The sequence below is a fragment of the Elaeis guineensis genome, chromosome 2, assembly GCF_000442705.2.
Source record: "Elaeis guineensis isolate ETL-2024a chromosome 2, EG11, whole genome shotgun sequence".
Classification (NCBI taxonomy): Eukaryota; Viridiplantae; Streptophyta; class Magnoliopsida; order Arecales; family Arecaceae; genus Elaeis; species Elaeis guineensis.
Genome location: NC_025994.2, coordinates 117,309,382 through 117,330,078, shown reverse-complemented (window position 1 = coordinate 117,330,078; position 20,697 = coordinate 117,309,382). Strand labels below are relative to the sequence as shown.

Here is a 20,697-nt window from a genome sequence, read left to right as displayed (position 1 = left end):
TATGGGGATGGGTATCTCTTTTCTTATCTGATCGGGTATCGGATAGGATTTGGATATAGGGTATTAAGTTCGGATTTGAGAATGGATAGTACAATATCCGATCCAAATCTGATTCATTGCCATCCCTAGCAATGAGACAGATTCAAAGAAACTTAGAGATGAGAAGTATTATCGTAAATAATTTTTATATTTTTTATATTTTTTATTTTTTAAAAATATTGATGACAAAAATATTTTCATCTCAAATAATTGACTATTTACGATGAAAAAAAAATTACCACTAATAATCTGTAATTTTTTAATTTTAAATTTTTTTTAATTTTTTAATATATTAGCGAGAAAAAATTTTCATCATAAATAAATGAATATTTGTGATGAAAAATTAATTTTTATTGTAAATACGTAATTATTTATGATGTAATATTTTCGTTGCAACTAATCTATAATTTTTAAATTTTTAAATTTTTTTTTAAATATTAGCGATGAAATTTTTTTCTTAAATAGTGGAGTATTTACGACGAAAAGTGGATTTTTATCGCAAATACTCCACTATTTACGATAAAAAATTTTCATCGCTAATAATCTATAATTTTTAAATTTTTAAATTTTTTTATTTTTTTCATATATTAGCGACGAAAAGTTTTCATCGTAAATAATTATGTATTTATGATGAAAATTTAATTTCTATCGTAAATACTCAATTATTTACGACGTAATATTTTTGTCATAAATAATCTATAATTTTTAATTTTTTAATTTTTTTTAAATATTAGCGATGAAAATTTTTTGTTATAAATAATTTTTATTTGCAACGAAAAACTTATTTTCGTCATCAATACTCATGTATTTGTGATGTAATATTTTTATCGTAAATAATATATAATTTTTAAATTTTTTTATTTTTTTATTTTTTCAAATATTAGCGACAAAAAGTTTTCATCATAAATAAAAAAGTATTTGCGATGGAAAATTATTTTTCGTCGGCAATACTCCATTATTTACAACGAAAAAGTTTCGTCGTATATAATCTATAAGTTTAAAATTTTTTATTTTTCTTCAAATATTAGTAACAAAAATTTTTTATCATAAATAACAGATATTTACGACGGAAAATGAGTTTTCATCGTAAATACTAATATTATTTACGACGAAACTATTTTTATCGCTAATATTTAAAATTTAAAATTTAAATAAATATTTTATTATTTACGATGAAAATAATCATCGCAAATAATTCGTATTTACGATAAATTTTTTTTTGTCACAAATATGAAGCTATTTGTGACAAAAAAAATTTCATTGTAAATATTTTGTTATTAGCAACGAATTTATTTTTTCATCGTAAATACGTATTATTAGCGACGAAAATAGTTCCATCGCAAATAAATTCATCGCAAAAATTTTTTTTTTTTGTAGTGGCGGAGGAGGAAGGAGACGTGCGATGATAGGGAGATGAGTAGTGAAGAGGTAAGCGATGAAGGAGGAGGAAAGGGCAGTGTGCATCGGCAGGAAGACAAGCAAAGGAGGAGAAGGAAGGGGGTGGTAAGCGACGTTGGCCCTAAGTGGCAAAGTGGTGGGCGGAGGAAGAGAAGGAAGGATGCGGCATGCGGCGAAGAGGTAGATGGCTAAGAAAAGTTACGGAGAAGAAGGGTTAAAAATAATAAAATATATAATAAATATGTTATTATAGTAATATCTTAAATATCCTTTATAATGAAATATTATAATGGAGCACTATAGTAAAATTTTTTTAATAAATTTATTTTTTTATTTTATTTATTATTTTTATTTCAAATAAATATTTGGATAGTTGAATTCATTGAAGCAAATGTCTTGAGATGCTGATTAGGTGCACAATAAATGTTGCATAAACCCATCATAGGTAGGCTGGAAACTTCACAACAACCATCCTTGTGTATAATGCACCAATTCACAGTTTACTCGCAGTTATCGATGATTTTGGCCTTTTTGCAAGTCGTTTCCTCAATATATAATTATAGATGACTCTAATTAACCGGCAAACTCGACCAGAAATCTGCTTTAATTTAATCAATTCAACTGTAATTAGCAGCCAACTATGCACCACCGAAGATAGCCAGCTTTACTACTCGAGTCCGTGGGCCAAATCCCTCGGCGCCACACCTCCGTAGTGCATGCACCAGGTGCCCACCGTGCATAGGCTCCGCGATTTACCCAGGTTCACTTGCACCTGGTGCATGCAATAATTTCTCCTCGGCCACGGGCAATGTGGTTACATGCTTAAAATGTCAGAATCCAGCAGACAAAATGCTTAAAATGTCATAAAGGGGCCGTAAGATCAAAGCCCTTGCTCCAGTCCACAAGCCACAATTAGCAGGTTGGTGCAGCTTACAAATTCGAGTTTCCAGTGTGCAAAGTCCTCGATCAATCTTGCAGTCAACTAAAAAGCTTATACGTGAAATATTTAATTGCCACTGAAATTTATGATTATATTAGCAAAAAATATAAGATTTTTTGCGTATACATCCTCGTAAACATTTAAATTTACATAAATATCTTTTCAAAATTGATAATTATATACATACCCTCATAAAATATTTATTTCGTATGTATATCTTTTTTTTTATTTTTTTTGTATATGTACCCACATCATTTAACGTAGTTAAAAATTTAATGATTTAAAATTTAAATGATTAAAATATCTTTATAGATAGATGTGCAAAAAATATATATATATATATATACACAAATAACAATTTCATGAGAATATTCATATAAATTTGAATATTTAAAAAGATATACATACAAAAAAATTAAATATATATATATATCCAATTCTAAGTACAGAAGAAACACTGAAGCCTTTGTATTATTCTTCTTCCATATATCAGAGTTTCCAGCTAAAATACCAATGCAGCTAGTGGAAATTTAAGAAAAACATCGTTCTATTTCTTTCTGTAAAACGAAACTAAACATGTGAGCTCCTACTTCATAACGATACAAGCTTTTGCCGCACAAGAACCACTGCACCTGTAATGGAGACAGTCACGAGTCTACTTGAGACAAGACGCCCACTTTATTCTTGACTTTAACAGAAGGGAAGACTGGATACGTGTCTACATGATCTGTTTTTAATTCTATAATCCCCTTATGTACATGATACATCCATGCATTTATATCCAGAAGGTGAGCGCTTTTAATTTACCTTTCCCCAACCTCTCAACTATAAACTAATCATCGTAACCTGATAGAAGCTTGCTTGATTAAGAAAGTAGAGTGATTTCTTCCTTGCTACTTTGGGCAGACATTGGGGTATCAAATTGTTGGTCAACAGTCGGAATGCTGTGCGCTTGGCTTTCTTGGGATATTTCCTCGAAGGACCTGATCCTCAGATCCATGCTGTTGAAGTCTCTGGATTTGGTAGTAGGTACCTGCACAGGAATCTTCCCATCTAGCATGCTCACCACAGTGGACATTGAGGGTCTGAGAGTTGGAGATCGGTTGGTGCATATAATAGCCAGGTTCAACATCTGCAATGCCTCTTCCTTTGAGTAGTTCGAACCAAGGATTGGGTCGACGAGTTCAAGCAGTCTTCCCTGCTCTTGTAAAACATAGCCCTGCAATCCATGTAGAAGAAAAAGAAAATGCATCAATGTTCTATTCAAATCTTACACTCAAGAAAAAAAGAACATCCATGTGATAAGAGAAAGAAAACACCACAGAATTCTTTTTTTTCTTTTTCTTTTTTTTGATGGTTGGAGGAGGCTGGGAAAGCAGAATTCAAATTTAAAGTGAAGGCAATGTCTTATTTTGGGGGAAGAAAATGACTATATTTTAATAAACTTCTGTCAGCTCAAGTAGACTAACCATAAGAGTGTATCACATGGATGCAGATTTCAATTTCACTTTGTTGACAATTAGAGAGGCTTTGGCATGACATAACAGGAGGATTAAAAAAAAAAAAACATGGCCAGATGGGCGACAAGCTTGGTGAGTTTTGGAAGTACAAAGCAAAGGTTAATTCAGTGATTCAGGCGAACCAAACAGCAGGATATTCTGTCAACAATTTTCAATGCCGGTTGGATTAAACTAAATTCCATATAAATATGTTTGAATTGGATTAATTTTTTGTGATGATTCTAGTAAGCCTATTTGGCTGCTAGTGAATGGTATCCTACAGAAAATATTCAATACAAGCAACTTAATGCTACTGGAGATGGCTTAATCCAAGCTAGGCAGCAAGGGACGAGAAAATATGGATCAACAGAGGCCCCAATAATGTTAATTGATCTAACCTCATGGGCGGGAAAGTTGGTCAACCAACAGGCAGACTATTTGTGCGGAGGTTTATGGTATACCATGGGAATTTCTTGATTTTTAGATATCACAATATACCACGAATAGCATCATTCTTGTGGACTGGCTTGCAAGAAGGGGAAGAAACCAGAAATGTTCTTTTAGACAGTGGCTGCACAGTTCAGATAGGGATTCAAAGGATCTTTGTGTATAGGGACCTTAGAATAGTACTGAATCTGGCATTTTTGTTCAGGGTATAGAAGAACCAAACATTTTTTACCCCTATTGTTTTTTATATTAGAAGTTAAAAGGATTGGGAAGAGAGATTACCATGGTTAAATTGGCTCTTGTCTATAAAGGTCACTCCAACACAATAATCAAATGAAAGTTGGTTATCAAGTATAAATGAAACTGGGAATTGATGAGATTTGATATGGTGGTGGTAAGAGATTCTTTTCAATTATTTCTAGGCATGAAGATATGTGGCATTGCATGTTGGGTTAGGACAATTTAGAATAAAACCATACATAATGTTAACCCATAGTTAACATGAGGTAGAATCAAACGAGAACTCTTTCACCCATAAGTACCCACGGTTTGACCCACATGAGCAATCCTGACTATATTGTCCCATAACCTACTCTATTTTGCATGACCCAACTGCAAACCAACTCCACCCATCCAGATCCAGGCATTAAAGACTCAGTGGCTCAGTTCTAAGGTGAACTAAACAAAAAGCACTGAAAAGACTAACTACTCTTAAAAACCTGAAGTCATGGTAATGACCCAACTCACTCAAATAAAGAACTTTATCCACATGACCCAAGTTGGATCAAAAGCTTTAATCCAAATCCAATCTTCTTAGGCCAAGTTTGGAATGGGCATGTGTTTTCAGTGATTTGTTATCCCAAGTGGGTGCCACCAATACCAAGTTTAGTGGGATAACATCTAAGTTCTCTGTAGGAAAAATGTTGTTATCCAAGTAATGATTACAATTTTGTTATTGTGCTATTTCGATGCTGTCTAATAAAGAAAAGGGTAACTTTAAAAACAAATGAACATATTTGCCCTTGCAATTTCCTTATTTCTTGGGCTGTTTGACAATAAACAATGATATTGAAATTTTTTGATATTAAACATGTCAAGTACAAAACCAACATAATAATACAATATGATACATTTTTCAATATAACACATAATCATACCATAATAATAAAATTTTTATGATTTTAATAATAAATGTATTATCAATGTTATATTATATAAATGTTAATTTATATATTAGTTGGTAGATAACAAGGATATATTGATATAATATAACATTAAAAAATTAGACTATAATAATATCATAGAATAATACTACTGTTATTAAACATAGAGCACTGTTGAGATTATAAGGTCATTTATGGGTTAAACCAAAAAGTCAAAACTGTTGGGCATAAGCCATTCCAGGGTACCCGTGGAACAGACTATCTAGGTAGACCTAATTTAACCAAACTGTTGGGTATAAGAACCCCAACCAGTTTAAGAGGATCTGGCACCACCTTACCTTAGATCAATGGAGCTCTATCAAAGTCAGAGTCCAAAAAAAGAAAAAAAAAAAAAGACCCAAATGAGACCCAAATTGGAAAAATCTTCACCAAAACCCAGCTTAAACATGGTCAAGTCAGGTCTGTTGTCGGGTTTGTTCAGTTTTTGCAACCCATAATCATTTTTTGTTCCTGATATTCTTTCTAAACTAATAAAGGGGACATCCCTAAGTGAATGCTTTAGAAGGACTTCAACTTAGGTGGTTCTATCATCATCCTTTGAATGTCAGAAATGATCATTCAGAAGGAGGCTTAGATGGTTTCAACAAATTAACATTATTATCTGCTTCACTGGTCCAAAGCAATAAGGATCTCCTATGAAAATTAACTCATGGTTTTTTGTTTTTAGAGGATGAAAAAATGAACTCAGAGTTATACATTCATGTTTTTGTTAGTAAGTATGTAAAAGTAAATCTTGTCCTTCACCTAATAATAATCATGTCAACAAAAGTTCCTGAACAAAGATATGAGATCCAATAACCCTTACCCAATCAAGAAGATAAACAAAGTCCTCCTTAGGCCTATAACTGGTGTTGCTCATTCCACCAACAATCTCTAATGTGACAACTCCAAAGCTGTAAACATCTGCTTTGTCTGTCAAGTAACCCCTTGTTGCATATTCAGGAGCCATATATCCTCTGCATAAATACAGATCATCTTCAGAGAGTATACAAGTACCGATTGTGCACCAAATCCATATGAAGTGTTCAGGGCTGACAGTGTATGACACAGTAAATGAAGATGTTCCGACCATCTTTCACTTTACAGATATAAACAAGCTCATTTATGGTTTAAGAGCTAAAAATAAACATGCATGTTCAGAAAAGCTAGATTTTCTTAACTGATGTAGTTACCAACGATGACTAACATTAAAGTAATTACCACACAAAATTGAGACATGCATGCAAGTACCACAGAACTGTATTTTGGTACTAAGTACCTTCTCAGGTTGTATTTTCTATTCCCTAATCAGTGCATAAAATACCATTTTGACAAATTAATATATTATATATCATCTACTTACAATGTACCAGCTATCCGGGTGCTGATGTGGGTTTTATCTTCTTCATCCAATCTCGCCAAACCAAAGTCAGATATTTTTGCATTGAGATCTTTGTCAAGCAGAATATTTGTTGCCTTTATGTCTCGGTGAAGAATCTTCAACCTTGATTCTTCATGGAGATATGTCAAACCTCTTGCTACTCCTAGGCAAATCTTATGCCTTGTTCGCCAGTCCAATTTCAGTCGATATTCTTCAGGACCTGTTAAAATTCATGCTCTTGTCATCCTTTTTGGAAAAAATAATTAGTCAAAACAACAAACATAAAATAAAAAAGCTGTTGAATGCAAAGTATTGGGAATTATGTTAGAACAACAGAAGCACATACCAAATAGAGCACGGGCTAGACTATTATTTTCCAGATATTCATATATTAACAGTAATTGATTCCCTTCAATACAACATCCATAAAGTTTCACAAGATTTGGGTGCTGCACGGCTGATATCATGGCTATTTCATTAAGAAATTCACGGTTCCCTTGCTTAGACTTGGAAGAAAGCTGTTTAATTGCAACTACAGAACCATCAAGCATCACACCCTGTGACCAAGTAGTTGCATTTTATGATCAAAGCTCTACCAAAGGATAAGATGTAGAATATTTAAACATAAAATTACTTAAAGTGAGAAAAAAAAATCAAAATACAACAAAGAGGGAGAAATGAAATAATCAATTTAGTATTACTTATATATACCTTGTAAACTGGACCAAAGCCACCTTCACCTATCTTATTTGTACGATCAAAGTTATTGGTGGCAGCTTTGATCTGTTTTAAACTGAAGTAACCAGTCTGCAGCTTTAGGCCTCGAAGTTCTGCATGCATAGGTTTTATGATTTAGAACTTATTTAATCAATGCATGGATTACTAATGCATGGCCTTTGAAACACCTATATATGAGAAAACGATGAACAAAATGCCCATAATTTATATTGCTCTAAGTTCTTAACATACAATGAGAAGTATAGATGCAAGATATAGTTTAATAAAATTCTAGACAAACACAGCTACCAAGTGAAATATATGAAGTATGATAACCATAAGTCCTTTTTTCATTTCACATATTTTATCACTACTGCATAACACCTCTCCTTATGCTTATTTACAAATCGAGCCAGATAAACCTGTTTTTATTTGCAAACAGACCTTGGGCAAGGTTGACTCTAACAGATGATCTCACTGCCGTGACCTTCATCATTTGGTGGGACCTTCGTAAGATAGGGGACGAAATTACTCCTGTCCCCATTTTATAAGGTTTCTTCCCTTCATTGTTTAGTATGTCTTTTTCCTGCCACTCCTCCAATGTTAGGGTTTTTCACTGAACTTTCCAAATTTTGTTCAATGATTACAGGGTTGGGCATGCTCTTATAAGACCTTGTACTCTCAATATTAAAGATGGGTGTCAAACTTCAAACATGAACTGAAACAAATTGCCTGACTATGACGAAGAATAAGGAACAATATTCAGTGGCAATAGCATCTATGTCCATGTAACTATGGAAAGCATAAACTTTCATCTCACTTGTTGATTTCTAGACCCAAGTACTACAACAAGATACAATCTCAGGCCAACACTGCTAAGTATTGAAACCAACGAAAAAAACACACGTATAACTAAGTCAATTCATTCAGCTCCATAAAATAAAAGAAAGAAGCAGAGGAACTACCATCTGGTGGATAGTGCTTCCAAAACCAGGCCAAAGATGGGTGACACGTGCCAACAACAGAAGATGCCCCTTCATCCATCTCATTTCAACTGAGATTAATACTAGCAAGCCACAGAAAACCTTCAACTCAGGTAGCCAGCACAGGACTGTCAGAGAGGGCAGCAGCTCACCAGCCATAAGTGTCAGTAAATCAGTATAAAGATCAGAACTCCAAGAAGAGGCGATCTTTCAAAAAGCCTTGGATTCTTTTGAAGCCAATGGAATGTAATATGGATGCTGGCTGATGACAAAGGAGGACGAAGGTACTTGGAATGGGAACTGGTTCAAGAAAATGAACAGAGAGGTAGTGTCCCACATAAAAGCTATCCTAAGATGAAGAATTCGTAAACTTTATCACCAGGTCCAAGATCTTATTAGCTTATGTCAAGGAATTGCCAGTTCTACACTCCAGCTCACAGGGTGAATGGAGTGCTGCCAATGATGACAATCACAGGATCTGTGGGATCTCCTGACAGGACAGAACGGGCAGGGGGGGTGCAAGCAGCAGCACTGGCATCATGGGCTCTATGGGTTCTCAGCAGGCATCGGCAGCACTGACAAGGACTGTGGAAAGATGTCATGGGGTCTGTCTGTAATCTCGTGTGCGTGTGTGTGTTGGGGGGGAGGGGGGACCCTAGATAGTGGATGCTTGGTTGTGAGTTTTGCCTTAGAAAGGGAAAAGGGAAATCATATCCACTCCAGGTAGACAGTCATTACCCTGTTAACTTAAACAGGGACCAAGATTACTGCAGATGAAGGCAGGCTAACAAAAGTTCTGTTTGCAAATAAAAATATATTTTTATATGGTTCAATTTGTAAATAGACATAAGGGGAGCTGTTATATGCAATATTTATAAAATCTTGGATGTCAAATGTAAAATTCCCTAACCATAAATATAGAGCTTCCACTAGTCAACTTATTACCCATCAACTTACTGAAATCATGTTTGCTTCATTTCATCTCTGTTTTGAAGAATGTTTAGCGTGGTGAACCAGAGATTGTCTGATGAGTGTAACTCCTAGGAACCCTCAAAGAGTGTTTTAAAAGGAAAGAAGGCAGTTATCTCAAATAGAAAGGGACCTCGGTTCAGTCACTTGGGGCTTCTTTTGGGAAAAAAAAAATGGTTGAGAATGAAACCATTCTAGTTCATTCTCTGAACTGCAAATCACACACAATATTAGAGAGCCTAGAAACTGATGGCAGGTGCCCACAAGACAGTCTTCTAGCTGCACTCTTGATGGCATAAGGTCATCTTTGAAAATAAATGGTCCACGATAATTCCTAAGGAAAATTTTAAGAGAACAATCAAGTAAACTGAGCTTAATTATCTTACCATTGTTCTCAGTATTCTTCCTTCTGAAGAAAAGCAATAACAGGATTAAGGTCAGCACAAGTACAACACAGAAAGCAGCAACTATGCCCAAAATAGCTCCAAGAGATAGATTGCTTTCTCCTGTATCTGGCTTGAAGTCTTCCAAGAAGAAATGGTCAGACATCATCATTATATAAATAGTTCAACAGGAAATAAGAAATGCACTTTTAAGGGCTTACTTGATGTAACTGAAATTGCAGATATAAGAGGCCCATATACACCTAATTGTGGAATGGCATTCGTCCCTTTGCCAGCCCACTGAAAGTGAATTTCCAAGGTGCCATCTACAGTAGCATTAAATGACATAATAATTTTCTTACCAGTCCCATTTGCTACTTTTGCAATATTAAAGTCCTGCAAAACCTTTTTTCCCTGTGCAAATTATACAGTTTTGTCATACAAGAAGTATTATTTGCATGCTTACATTTTGACATTGACATCATAGAATGTATATATATATACAGAATATAACGATTGTAGCATTTAATGTATTATTGGAGTAAGCAAAAGAAACATGAGACCTAAAAATTGTAACAATAAAGAAAGCTACCTGTATTGATACATCAAATAAACGCTCTCCAACGCTAAAGTATGTTTGGTCATCAGTGTACATAATTTCAGCAAAGTGAAGATTGACTTCATAACTTCCTTTTTGTAAGCAAAGACCATAGTATTTGAGAGACAGAGGACTTAGCCGGGCAGTCATGTACAACTCTGGTTTGGTCATGTTCAGTTCTAATACATTCGTAGCGACATATATTGCATCTTCATTGTCCGTAAAAACTCCTGTGCTGCTATAAGCCCATTTCTCACTAACAGAGGTGAAATATGTTGATGGACCCTGCTGTGATGTATCATCTTCATATTCATTGCCATCAAAGATCACTTTAGGACCACCACAGTTTATGAACAAGTTATAGTCTGCAAATATTAGGAAAGACAATGATAGCCATTCATAGCTATGGTTTTATTTAGATATTGTAACATATCCCAGAATCTTGGAATATAAGCCTCAATCTCTCTGTAAAAAGAATAACTTAAAGAAATTATTGTACCTACTTCTAGCTTTCCCATGACAAGGCTGATTCTGCCTTAAACATGTCGCAATCCTACAAGAAAAAATAAATAGTAGGTAGAAATTACCAACGCCTACCATTAAAGCTAATATTTTGATGTGATATCAAAAATGAAGACATCAAAAGATATAAAAAGCTTACAAATCATTGTTTGATGATGAATAACTAGAAACCAAATTCCTATGAGCAAAAAACTAAAATCGTAAGAGAAGGATTAAACGAATCACCAACTATAACGAATTGATTGTGAAGGAATATGAAATTTGAGAATCCTTACACACTCCCTTGTTGACAACCGTCTGGTGCCGGAGATCCTGTAAAGGAGTTATATGAAAGATCTCTGCAATTTCAAGCACCATAAAGTCATAAAATGATTGAGATGAATTTTAGCACTGAACAATGTTTTTTGATATTTCTAACCAAGACTGGCTCGTCATAACCAAATGAATAGAAAGTTCTGAACAATTAAACATACATGTTTTTTCCACTGCTCAAGATCCAACTGGGTATTATTCCACTTAGCATGTTATTAGTAAGGAACCTACATGAGAAAAGTTAAGAGATGGATACGGGACAATTCATCAAAAAGAAAAGGAACGTAAGGAATAGGAAACTAGAGTAAAACTTCCTGAATAACGGAACTATTAGCAATGTAATATAACATGTTCTTCTAGTTTGCTTACATAAAACGTATTGAATTTTGAAGGCCGTCAAAGCTTTTCGGGATTGAACCTGTCAGGTTGTTAAAACTAAGGTCTCTGCAGGATAAACATAATATACAAAAAAATAAGTGGGAAAAGTTTGCACCCGTGTTACTGATTTGTATTATCAGTCTTCTTAATAATAGATAGTGTGAAAATTAACTGTAACGCAAATAACTGATGAAGCTAAAGTCATGAAAAGAAGCCTCTAGACAAGCTTACAAGACATAGAGACTGGTCATCTGTTCAATAAAATCAGGGAGTTCACCAGATATAGACAAGTTCCTCAACACACTGCATCATACCAACAACTAATATGAATTAAGTAGGAAAATTAAACACGCTGCATCCACATATATTATACTGTTAGTCTTTGTTGACTTCAATTCCGTTCATACTTACAGATATTTCAAGCTTGTCATGTTCTGCAATGGAGGAAACTTCCCATCCCCTCCTTTCCAGTCAGACACTCTCCTGCAGTCCCAACCATGCTAATTAATAAACGATAGAAACCACCGGACGAATCAAAATGAATGAAGTAAAGCATTAAAAAGGGCCTCACAGCTGAGTCATGGCTTCCAACTTTTCTAATACGAGAGGAAATGGCCCCTCCATTGACGTTCCTTGCATATCTCTAGGAAGCGATTGTTCAAGATTCAAATCGTTAATCACTCAAACGGAGAACTCATCCGGCATTGCCTTTCTTTTAAAAGAAGGAAAACGAAAATGTGACAGACTCGGAAACAATTTTCAATTTGGTAGGTCCGTCCCTGAAGTTTTGTTTTTAAAAACAGTATTTAGAATTTTTGCAATTTTTGGTTGCGAAAAATTTTGCTTCCAAAATTACGGAAATAGAAACAAAATAACCCGTTCGGGAATTCCGTCGAACATTTGGCCCGCGTTCCTTCCCGTGAACATTGCGGGCCTCAATGTCCCTGTCGGCTTTGGCCTTGGCTCTGGCTCTGGCTCTAGCAGTGGCGAAGCGGCATTCGAAAAAGATGTGCCTCCTCCTACTTAGGCGCCATATCGTGGTCCCCGGAGGAGACAAAAGGAGGAGGCGGCAATGCATGGCTGCTTTGGATGCGCAGGCGGTTGAAGATTGGGCTTTTGATGGGAAAAGAGGTCGTGCGTGCAAGATTTTTAAATATTAATTGCACAAGTTCGTATGAAGCTTATTTTAAAGTCCAGACTAAATATATCAAAAGACCACCTAGAGAAGTTTAAAATTTACTTGCATAAATTTTGAGTATAAGTTGCAGCTAAGACAACGGCGGGTACGCCAGCATGACACGGTGGAATTATTGCGTGCGTAGGGTCATGCTGGCGTACGGCATAAGAGCATCATATTGTACAAGCACAGATTCCATACATCATATTATATGCTCGTTATAGCCTACCAAGACGATTGATGCTACGTACAAGCATAGATGTGCACACTGTGCACCCTATAATTTTTTCGAAATAAAGGCATTTCAGTCCAATAACAAAAATATATTGTTTGGTCAAATAATTAGTATTTAAAAAAAAAAATTTTGGTATGATTAGATAAACTTTTTATTAGTGAACCAAAAGATCTTCAATAGCTTTATGGGCAGAGAAGAAGGCGACATGGAAAAGGAAAGCATCATGATTCATGGTATTAATTTCTTTCCACCTCCCTTTTCTTATCCTTTAATTTTCTTAATAAATAATAGTGGCGAGAAAAATATGTAAGATCAATCTGGCCCAGCATTTTTTTTTTCCAAATTTGAAAAAAAAATTAGAAGATTAATAATTGATTGATTTCTTAAAGACACCAAAAATATTGTCAAATTGATAATTATCAAAACTAATAATATTTTCTTTATAGATTATTTAAAAATGAAAAAAAAAATAAAAAAATAACATAATAAAAGAATTAGTAAACATGATCAATGCAAACTACTTGCTGCCAAACGTTGATGAATTAGTATCGGTACTCACAAACGACTGAGTTTAGTCCAATTTCCGATGAAGCTTGGAATTTTGCCGGAGATCGGGTTTCCATCAATTCTACTGCAAGGAGGAGCCGGAAATTTTTCAGAATCGATCTTAATTTGTTTGATTCTAGGTAGCATGTCAAAATGGTTCGGAGACGCATGACTAGTGGCAAACGGAATTATAGTCATTATGGTTTTTTTGGGTAAGAAATAATAGTCATTAAGTTAATCACTGTAGGCCTGGGGGTGCACCTTCTAACAGACCAGCGGTAAGAGTTTCCTGACTTACAAGTCTGTCATGTTCCTGAGTTTCCCAAACGACTCTGGCAACTCGCCACTTAAGTTATTTGCCGAAACAACCCTGTAGGGAGGGAAACAAAAAGCAATTATAAAATAGAATAGTTAACAGTTCTTAGCTTAACAAATAAGAGTTGGAGATTTAATTAAAAAGAGCCTGTGTATAAATGAGAGGGGGCCTACAAGCTCCTTAAGTTGATCAGGTTACCAAGGGCTGGAGGAATCGAGCCTAGCAGTTGGTTATCTTCCAGAAACCTATGAGACAGCAAATAATTATAAAATAATAATATTAAAAAAAAAAAGCTTCGAGGCACCCATAAATTGTTTATGAGTTCATTAAGCTCGTAATCGCTAACTTGGCGACTCCAGAATCAAGCAGTCGATCATATTTGGCAATAAATCCATGTTGCACCAATCTTCTAAGAGAATTATTCATGTGCATTTAGAGAAAAGAGGTAAAGAGAGAATTAATATGGAGGAAGGGTGCGGTACAGCTCCTCAAGGGTTGTCATTCTTCCAAACTCTTGTGGAATCTTCCCAGAGATTCGGTTTCCCACAAGGGACCTACATTGAAGCCAATCAGGATTATGTCATTTGTACAATTCTTCCTTTATCTTCTTTTCTTGAAAAGAATTTTTTTACCAAAAAAAAAAAAATCTAGGAGGAAGATATGAGGCAAAATACAAATGGGTGAGGGGAAGGGATGCCCAGGCTGCAGGAATAGATCCACCGAGATAGTTCCAAGTTAAATCTCTGTTCATAAACAAAATATATAGACAAAATAATGGCATGAGCTTGAGGTCCCTTAAATTCCTATGTTTTTCACTGTACTATTGCCCTGTAGACTTACAAATTTGTTAAGAAGGTAAGGTTGGCAAACTCCTCAGGAAGAACTCCAGCCAGGTTCTGACCCTTGAGCAAACTAAAATCCAAAAATATGCAGCCATGTAATGAAAATATACTAAAAGATGTGATTACGGCAATAATCTCAAAGCCGTCACTTTGAGAAGAAATATATTTAGCTTTACACTGCACTAGTTGGAAATATTGAACTGATAGGATTACATGGATTTAAAAAGTTGCATTTCCAATTATATGACATTATTTGTTTGCATTTATATGCACTTGCAATATAAGAAAAAAAAAAAAAAATTTTTTCTAGATGCAACTCCAAATTTAATAATCTAAAACATATAATAACTTATTGAAGAGAATACAAATATGATATTACTTCATATTATTTTAAAAATAACAACATTACAGAGTATTAGTTTACTATAAGCCTATAACATAAGATTAAGTTGACAGATTGATCACATATCAAAGTGTAAAGTTAATTAACATGATAAGAAAATCATATGGCTATAGTGCGCTTAGTTTTGTATATTAATGTACATTATATACAATATTTTTGTTGCGATAATGTAACATAGCTTCGCATTACATTGATATTATTTTTAATAAACACTAATATATGGTGCTATGAGATGCTTAATAATTTACTAGTATGCTGTGATATATATGTGTGTGTATTACTGTTATTATAATGTTAATAACACAATATATTCAATAGTACTAGAATCATAATACCATTATATGAAAATTATTGATATTACAAAATTATATCCATATTAATGCATATGAAAGTAGTATCGTATGGTATATGACATATATAGTACATTAATAAGTGTGGTATAGTCATAGAATTATGTACTAGCACTCAAATATAGAATTGAAAATACGTCTTTGACAACCAACTATATGAAACCAGATAAGGAATTTGGGGTCGCAATAATTGAAAATGCATGTTCATTCTTATGAAACTAAACAAGCTAAGTATATTATTTTTTCAGAAAATTTAGATCAAGCTTTATTCTTTGAAGGAGATCAAATGCAGAACATGCATGGGAAAAAAAGAGACTCGTGAGCGAAGGGCGCGTACATGCTTGTGACGTGACAGATCGTTTCTTTGCAAAGGCAAGTGACATTGTTGTCTGCCTCGTAAGGGCCCGTAGACTCCACCCACCCTGCAGTTCCACTGCAGGGGTCCACCGAGAAGTTCCACTGCTTTCTCAACTTGGAGCCGATCGCTTTTAGTGCTTCAACTGTAGCCATCATTTTACCAATTCATCCTACATTTTCTTTCTTAATTTCATGCAAATTAAAGAAAGAAAAGAAGGGATGGTCTAATTACTAAACTCCAAGGTTGTTCTCAAATCAAAAGCATATCTACTGGAAGGCAATACCCACTTGCATACGGTAACCTATTCATGGAGCTGAGGACCTGGCTCGTCTGGAACCGTTGTTTATTTTTATATGAATAACTATACTGTGGAAAGTTAAAAACTATTTTTTCCTGAAATAATTGAAATCTAGAATGACCAATTAAGTTATAGACAGTTCAATTAATCTCCATCACATCTGTAAAACTCATAGCCCTTGTATAAAATCAATAGTTCAAGTGACTAGGAATAAGAACGCAAGGAGACTATTAATCGATACGAGCCATTGTTTCATGAATCATGATGTGAAGAAAAGACAAAATATATGATAAAAAATAAACCAAAAGAGTACCTTCTCCATGGACCAGTCTCTGAGCTCTACCTGTATAAAAGCAGCTGAAAACTAACAATATGGAGAAGACAAGGAGAAGCGTACACCGACGTGGGGGAGCGGCCAACAGCTTTCCCTCTTGTACTACTGCGATTACTCTCATCTCCTCCAACTCGCCCTATTCTTTGGATACAAGAGCAGAGAAACAAGGAATCCTGCAGGGAAACTGTATAGGGATGGAATGAGGATGCTCTCTGTCCTAAAGCCTCCAGCCAATCCCATCTATTGGTCTACACAAGAATTTTCCGTGGATAACAGGCACCTTATATTTTATCTTGAATTGTTTAAATACAAGGGATAACGTGGTGAGTGACTATTGGATTGGTTTATTGGTCCATCTGATACTGAGACCTAAGTGATGAGGTCCTTAGCTAGCGGCCTTCGTATGCATGCACCAGGTGCAGTTGGACGACGTCAAATCCCACGGTGGAAAACACGCCACGCTATCCTTATATTTGACCAATTTTCAATTGCACACTATCCATCGTGTATATGTTTTGGGATTTGCTCTAGTTCACTTGCACCTACTGTATGCAATAATTTCTCCAACCAGCGGGAATACATCTTGATGGAATTGCAGAACTAGTCAAGAAATATTCATCAAACTATAGAGTAACAGTGTTTCCCAATATATATATATATATAGAGAGTAACGGTCCGAGCCCTTTGGGGTATGATTATGGATGGTGTCACCATATCACTAGGAACCTGCTAAAGAAGACAAATTTATATTAAATTTTGAATTTAATATTTTTAAATTGCCCTATATTTGGACCCTGGAGGCCCATCCTGGCAGGTGTTATTGATTCAATACTAACATTAAAATCATCGGATGATACACATGTAGTTCATTGCATAACCAACATGACGCCATCCATCAGTTGTACATATATATTATCTTGATCATGTAAATAGCAAGCAAAAAAAAACTTGACCTACATTATTATTTTCTAACCATAGTATAATTTAAATTTCAATATCTGAATCCAAAGGCTTCTCTAATTTTTCCACAGTCAGCCCACATCTTCTTTGTGGTACATTTATTAATGCATTAATGAATGAACCACCTTGATGGTGGCAGCTAGGTCTTTTCAGCAATTTGTCTATGAAACTTCCTTCTCGGGAGATCCACATAGATACTTTTTTTTTTTTTTTTCCTTGGGTAAAAACCCACAGAGATACTTTCAAAGTATAGATAAATTTGTTAACTAGTTGACAAGACCAGCTCTGCGGTCCCAAGTCGTTCATACATGACTTTCATGGTTTTCGAAGCAAGCTGCTTTCAGGAAAAAAAGAGAGAGGCTTCGACATTTCAACATTGTGTTACCTCTCAACCATCGATTAAACAAACTGGAGCCGTGCAATACAGCGGGCTGTTATGCCCAAATGCATGATTTTGCAGACTAAATAAAATAAAACAAGGTTTAGATATTATCTGATTCGAAGGGCATCATAGAAAACACTCTCTTTAAAATAGAATTTATTTATTATTTTACTTATGACATCTTTTAATAATTATATCTCTGCAAAACCAAAGAAATTCTCTGTGCAGAAATTTATCTGCTGGTAGTACTAAAAACAGTATTGGCCGGCCCTTTTGAGATTATATTCTTTGACCTGTCTAGATACAAATAGTCGATGAAGATCTTTTCTGAGATACAATGAACTGTTTTGTATTCTCCTTGAATAACATTCTATCAAAAGAGGAATCAAGTTTGAATTTGAACAGGTTAAATCAAGATGCAATAAAAATCTCGATCTTCTTTAATGTGGATAAAATAATCTCTTCTCAAATACTCAAAAGGTGTACTTGATGTGAAAGAGTGGGTGCGAATGGATGCATGTTTCTTTAATTCATCAAGAGGTGTATCTCAATATAGAATTTTAAGAGAGGAGAAGATAAATAAAGAGAAAATTGATCGTTGCACAAAAAAGATAAAATTAATCTTTATCTATTCAAAAGATCTAGTTTTTCGGGTATCTAAGAAAAAGTTTTATATATATATATATATATATATATATATATATATATATATATATATATATATATATATATATAGCACAAAAAAGATAAAATTAATCTTTATCTATTCAAAAGATCTAGTTTTTCGGGTATCTAAGAAAAAGTTTTATATATATATATATATATATATATGTATATATATATATAGTTTTATATTTTGTTTAATATGCAATATGAGATTATTTTTAAATTTCAAAATTTTGACTAACAGTATGGTTATATTAAATATACATTAGAGAGGTCTAGGCAGACAGGAGCCATGCATCCCAGAGAAAAGGAAAGAAAAACCAGTCTGCTGTGGTCAAAGGGAAAAAAATATTTTTCTTTTGGTAGAAAAAAAAATTTGCTTCAGAGATGACCCATAAGAATGAAGTCTCCGTGTGGGAGATTGGCATGAAAAAGCTACACGTGGGTGGACAAAAAAAATAAAAAAAATCTTCCTCCGTCACCCGTCTGCCTCTTTCGGAAAAAAAAATTTTCCTCTCCCAGCAACTTCTTGCGGGTCACACCAATGGCTAGTGCCTTTTCTTTGAATAATCTACAGAGATATTTAGTCCATAATCAAAATTAAAATTAAAATTAAAATTAAAATAATTTAAAATTAAAATTAAAATGATCGAATCTTTCGAAATATTTGATTCGTAATCGAAATTAAAATCAAAATAAAAATTTAAATTTATAAAAAAAATAAAAATTAAATTTTATATAAATTAAATAATTTTTATTTTATATTAAAATTAAAATTAAAATATTTTTTTAATTAAATAATTAAAATAAAAATTATCTATTTCAATTTTAATTTCAGACTACCATCTTCTTTGACCAAATACCCAAATATAAAAGAGATGCAATAGCGGCAGCTCAACGGCCCCCATCAACTTTTCTTCGAGTCCATGAAGACCAAGTGTAAATGTGTAATAGGTCTCTCTCAGTGTGCTCCTCGAATCAATTATTATTGATGGCGCCACCACCATCTTTTCCCCTGGTCTCCGAGACCCTGGCTAATAGGTCTCTCTCAGGCTGCTCTTCTAATCAATTAATTATTGCACGACATGAGAGGCCCACCTATAATATTGAGAATGATGGAGATTGGACAGGTGGAGAAAAGAATGCAGTCGTTTATATGAGCACCGAGGCCAGGTGATAATTTGACAGGATCAAGGAATTTGTTAAACGGAAATTCACGGGAGAAAAAAAAATTTTTGATAAAAAAAAATTTAAAATTTAAAAAAAATAAAAATATATCTCCAATCATATTTTCAACTTAAATATAACTATCCACTTAAATTTCAAATAAAAAACACTATCCATTTGAAATATAAATTAAAAGTAACTAATTATTTTGACTCAAATACATATTATATCTTTATATCCTTATATCTTTTAAGATACTGTAGTATTATATTATCATAATATAATATTCTTTTACAATAAGATAGTATTATATTATATTAGTATAGTATTTTTTTATAATAAGATAGTATTATATTATCATAGTGTAGTATTTCTTTATTATAATATTATTTTATAAGAATGCAGTATTGCTTTATAATAGTACAGTATAATTTTATAATAATATAGTATTACTTTATAATAATATAGTATTGCTTTATAACTCTAAAGATAATTGGATCATTTGACTCTCATCTAAGTTGCTTTTAAGTTATGTTTCAAATAAATAGTTGCTTTTACTTGAAACTCAAGTGGATAGCTACTTTTAAGTTTAAATTCAAGTAGGTAGTTTTTTTTTAATTTATCTTTTTAAATTAATAAATTAATCAAAAATCAATCATTGAAGTCTTCTCAATCCAAAATAAGGATTTCTTTTCCTCAAAATTTTTAACAGTCCCAACTAAAGATACACTTATATAGGCCCAACAAACTTCCTCCATCTAAATTCTGAAATCTTTAGATGCTCGGGATGTTTGAGAGATAGGTATATGAGCTTTGGATTAAGATTGATTTAATTGGAGAGAAGAATTTTTTTTTTAACTCACTTAATTTGAATTTCGTGAAAGAAAACTAAAAG

At 33.8% G+C, this 20,697-nt stretch overlaps 1 protein-coding gene across 1 annotated transcript; it reads right to left on the bottom strand.

Annotated features, from left to right (window-relative positions):
* Positions 1–2,906: 2,906 nt before the first annotated feature.
* LOC114914092 (probable LRR receptor-like serine/threonine-protein kinase At1g53440) lies at positions 2,907–16,860 on the bottom strand. Its single transcript, XM_073252937.1, is given in 24 exon segments — positions 2,907–3,596; positions 6,352–6,502; positions 6,889–7,126; positions 7,253–7,463; positions 7,618–7,736; positions 9,962–10,099; positions 10,180–10,372; positions 10,551–10,921; positions 11,060–11,109; positions 11,218–11,256; positions 11,354–11,416; positions 11,552–11,617; positions 11,760–11,834; positions 12,000–12,071; positions 12,180–12,251; positions 12,340–12,411; positions 13,740–13,811; positions 14,025–14,096; positions 14,216–14,287; positions 14,525–14,596; positions 14,717–14,785; positions 14,883–14,954; positions 15,975–16,137; positions 16,607–16,860. Coding segments are annotated over 24 exon segments (3,051 nt in total). The 5' UTR covers positions 16,749–16,860; the 3' UTR covers positions 2,907–3,209.
* Positions 16,861–20,697: the final 3,837 nt, after the last annotated feature.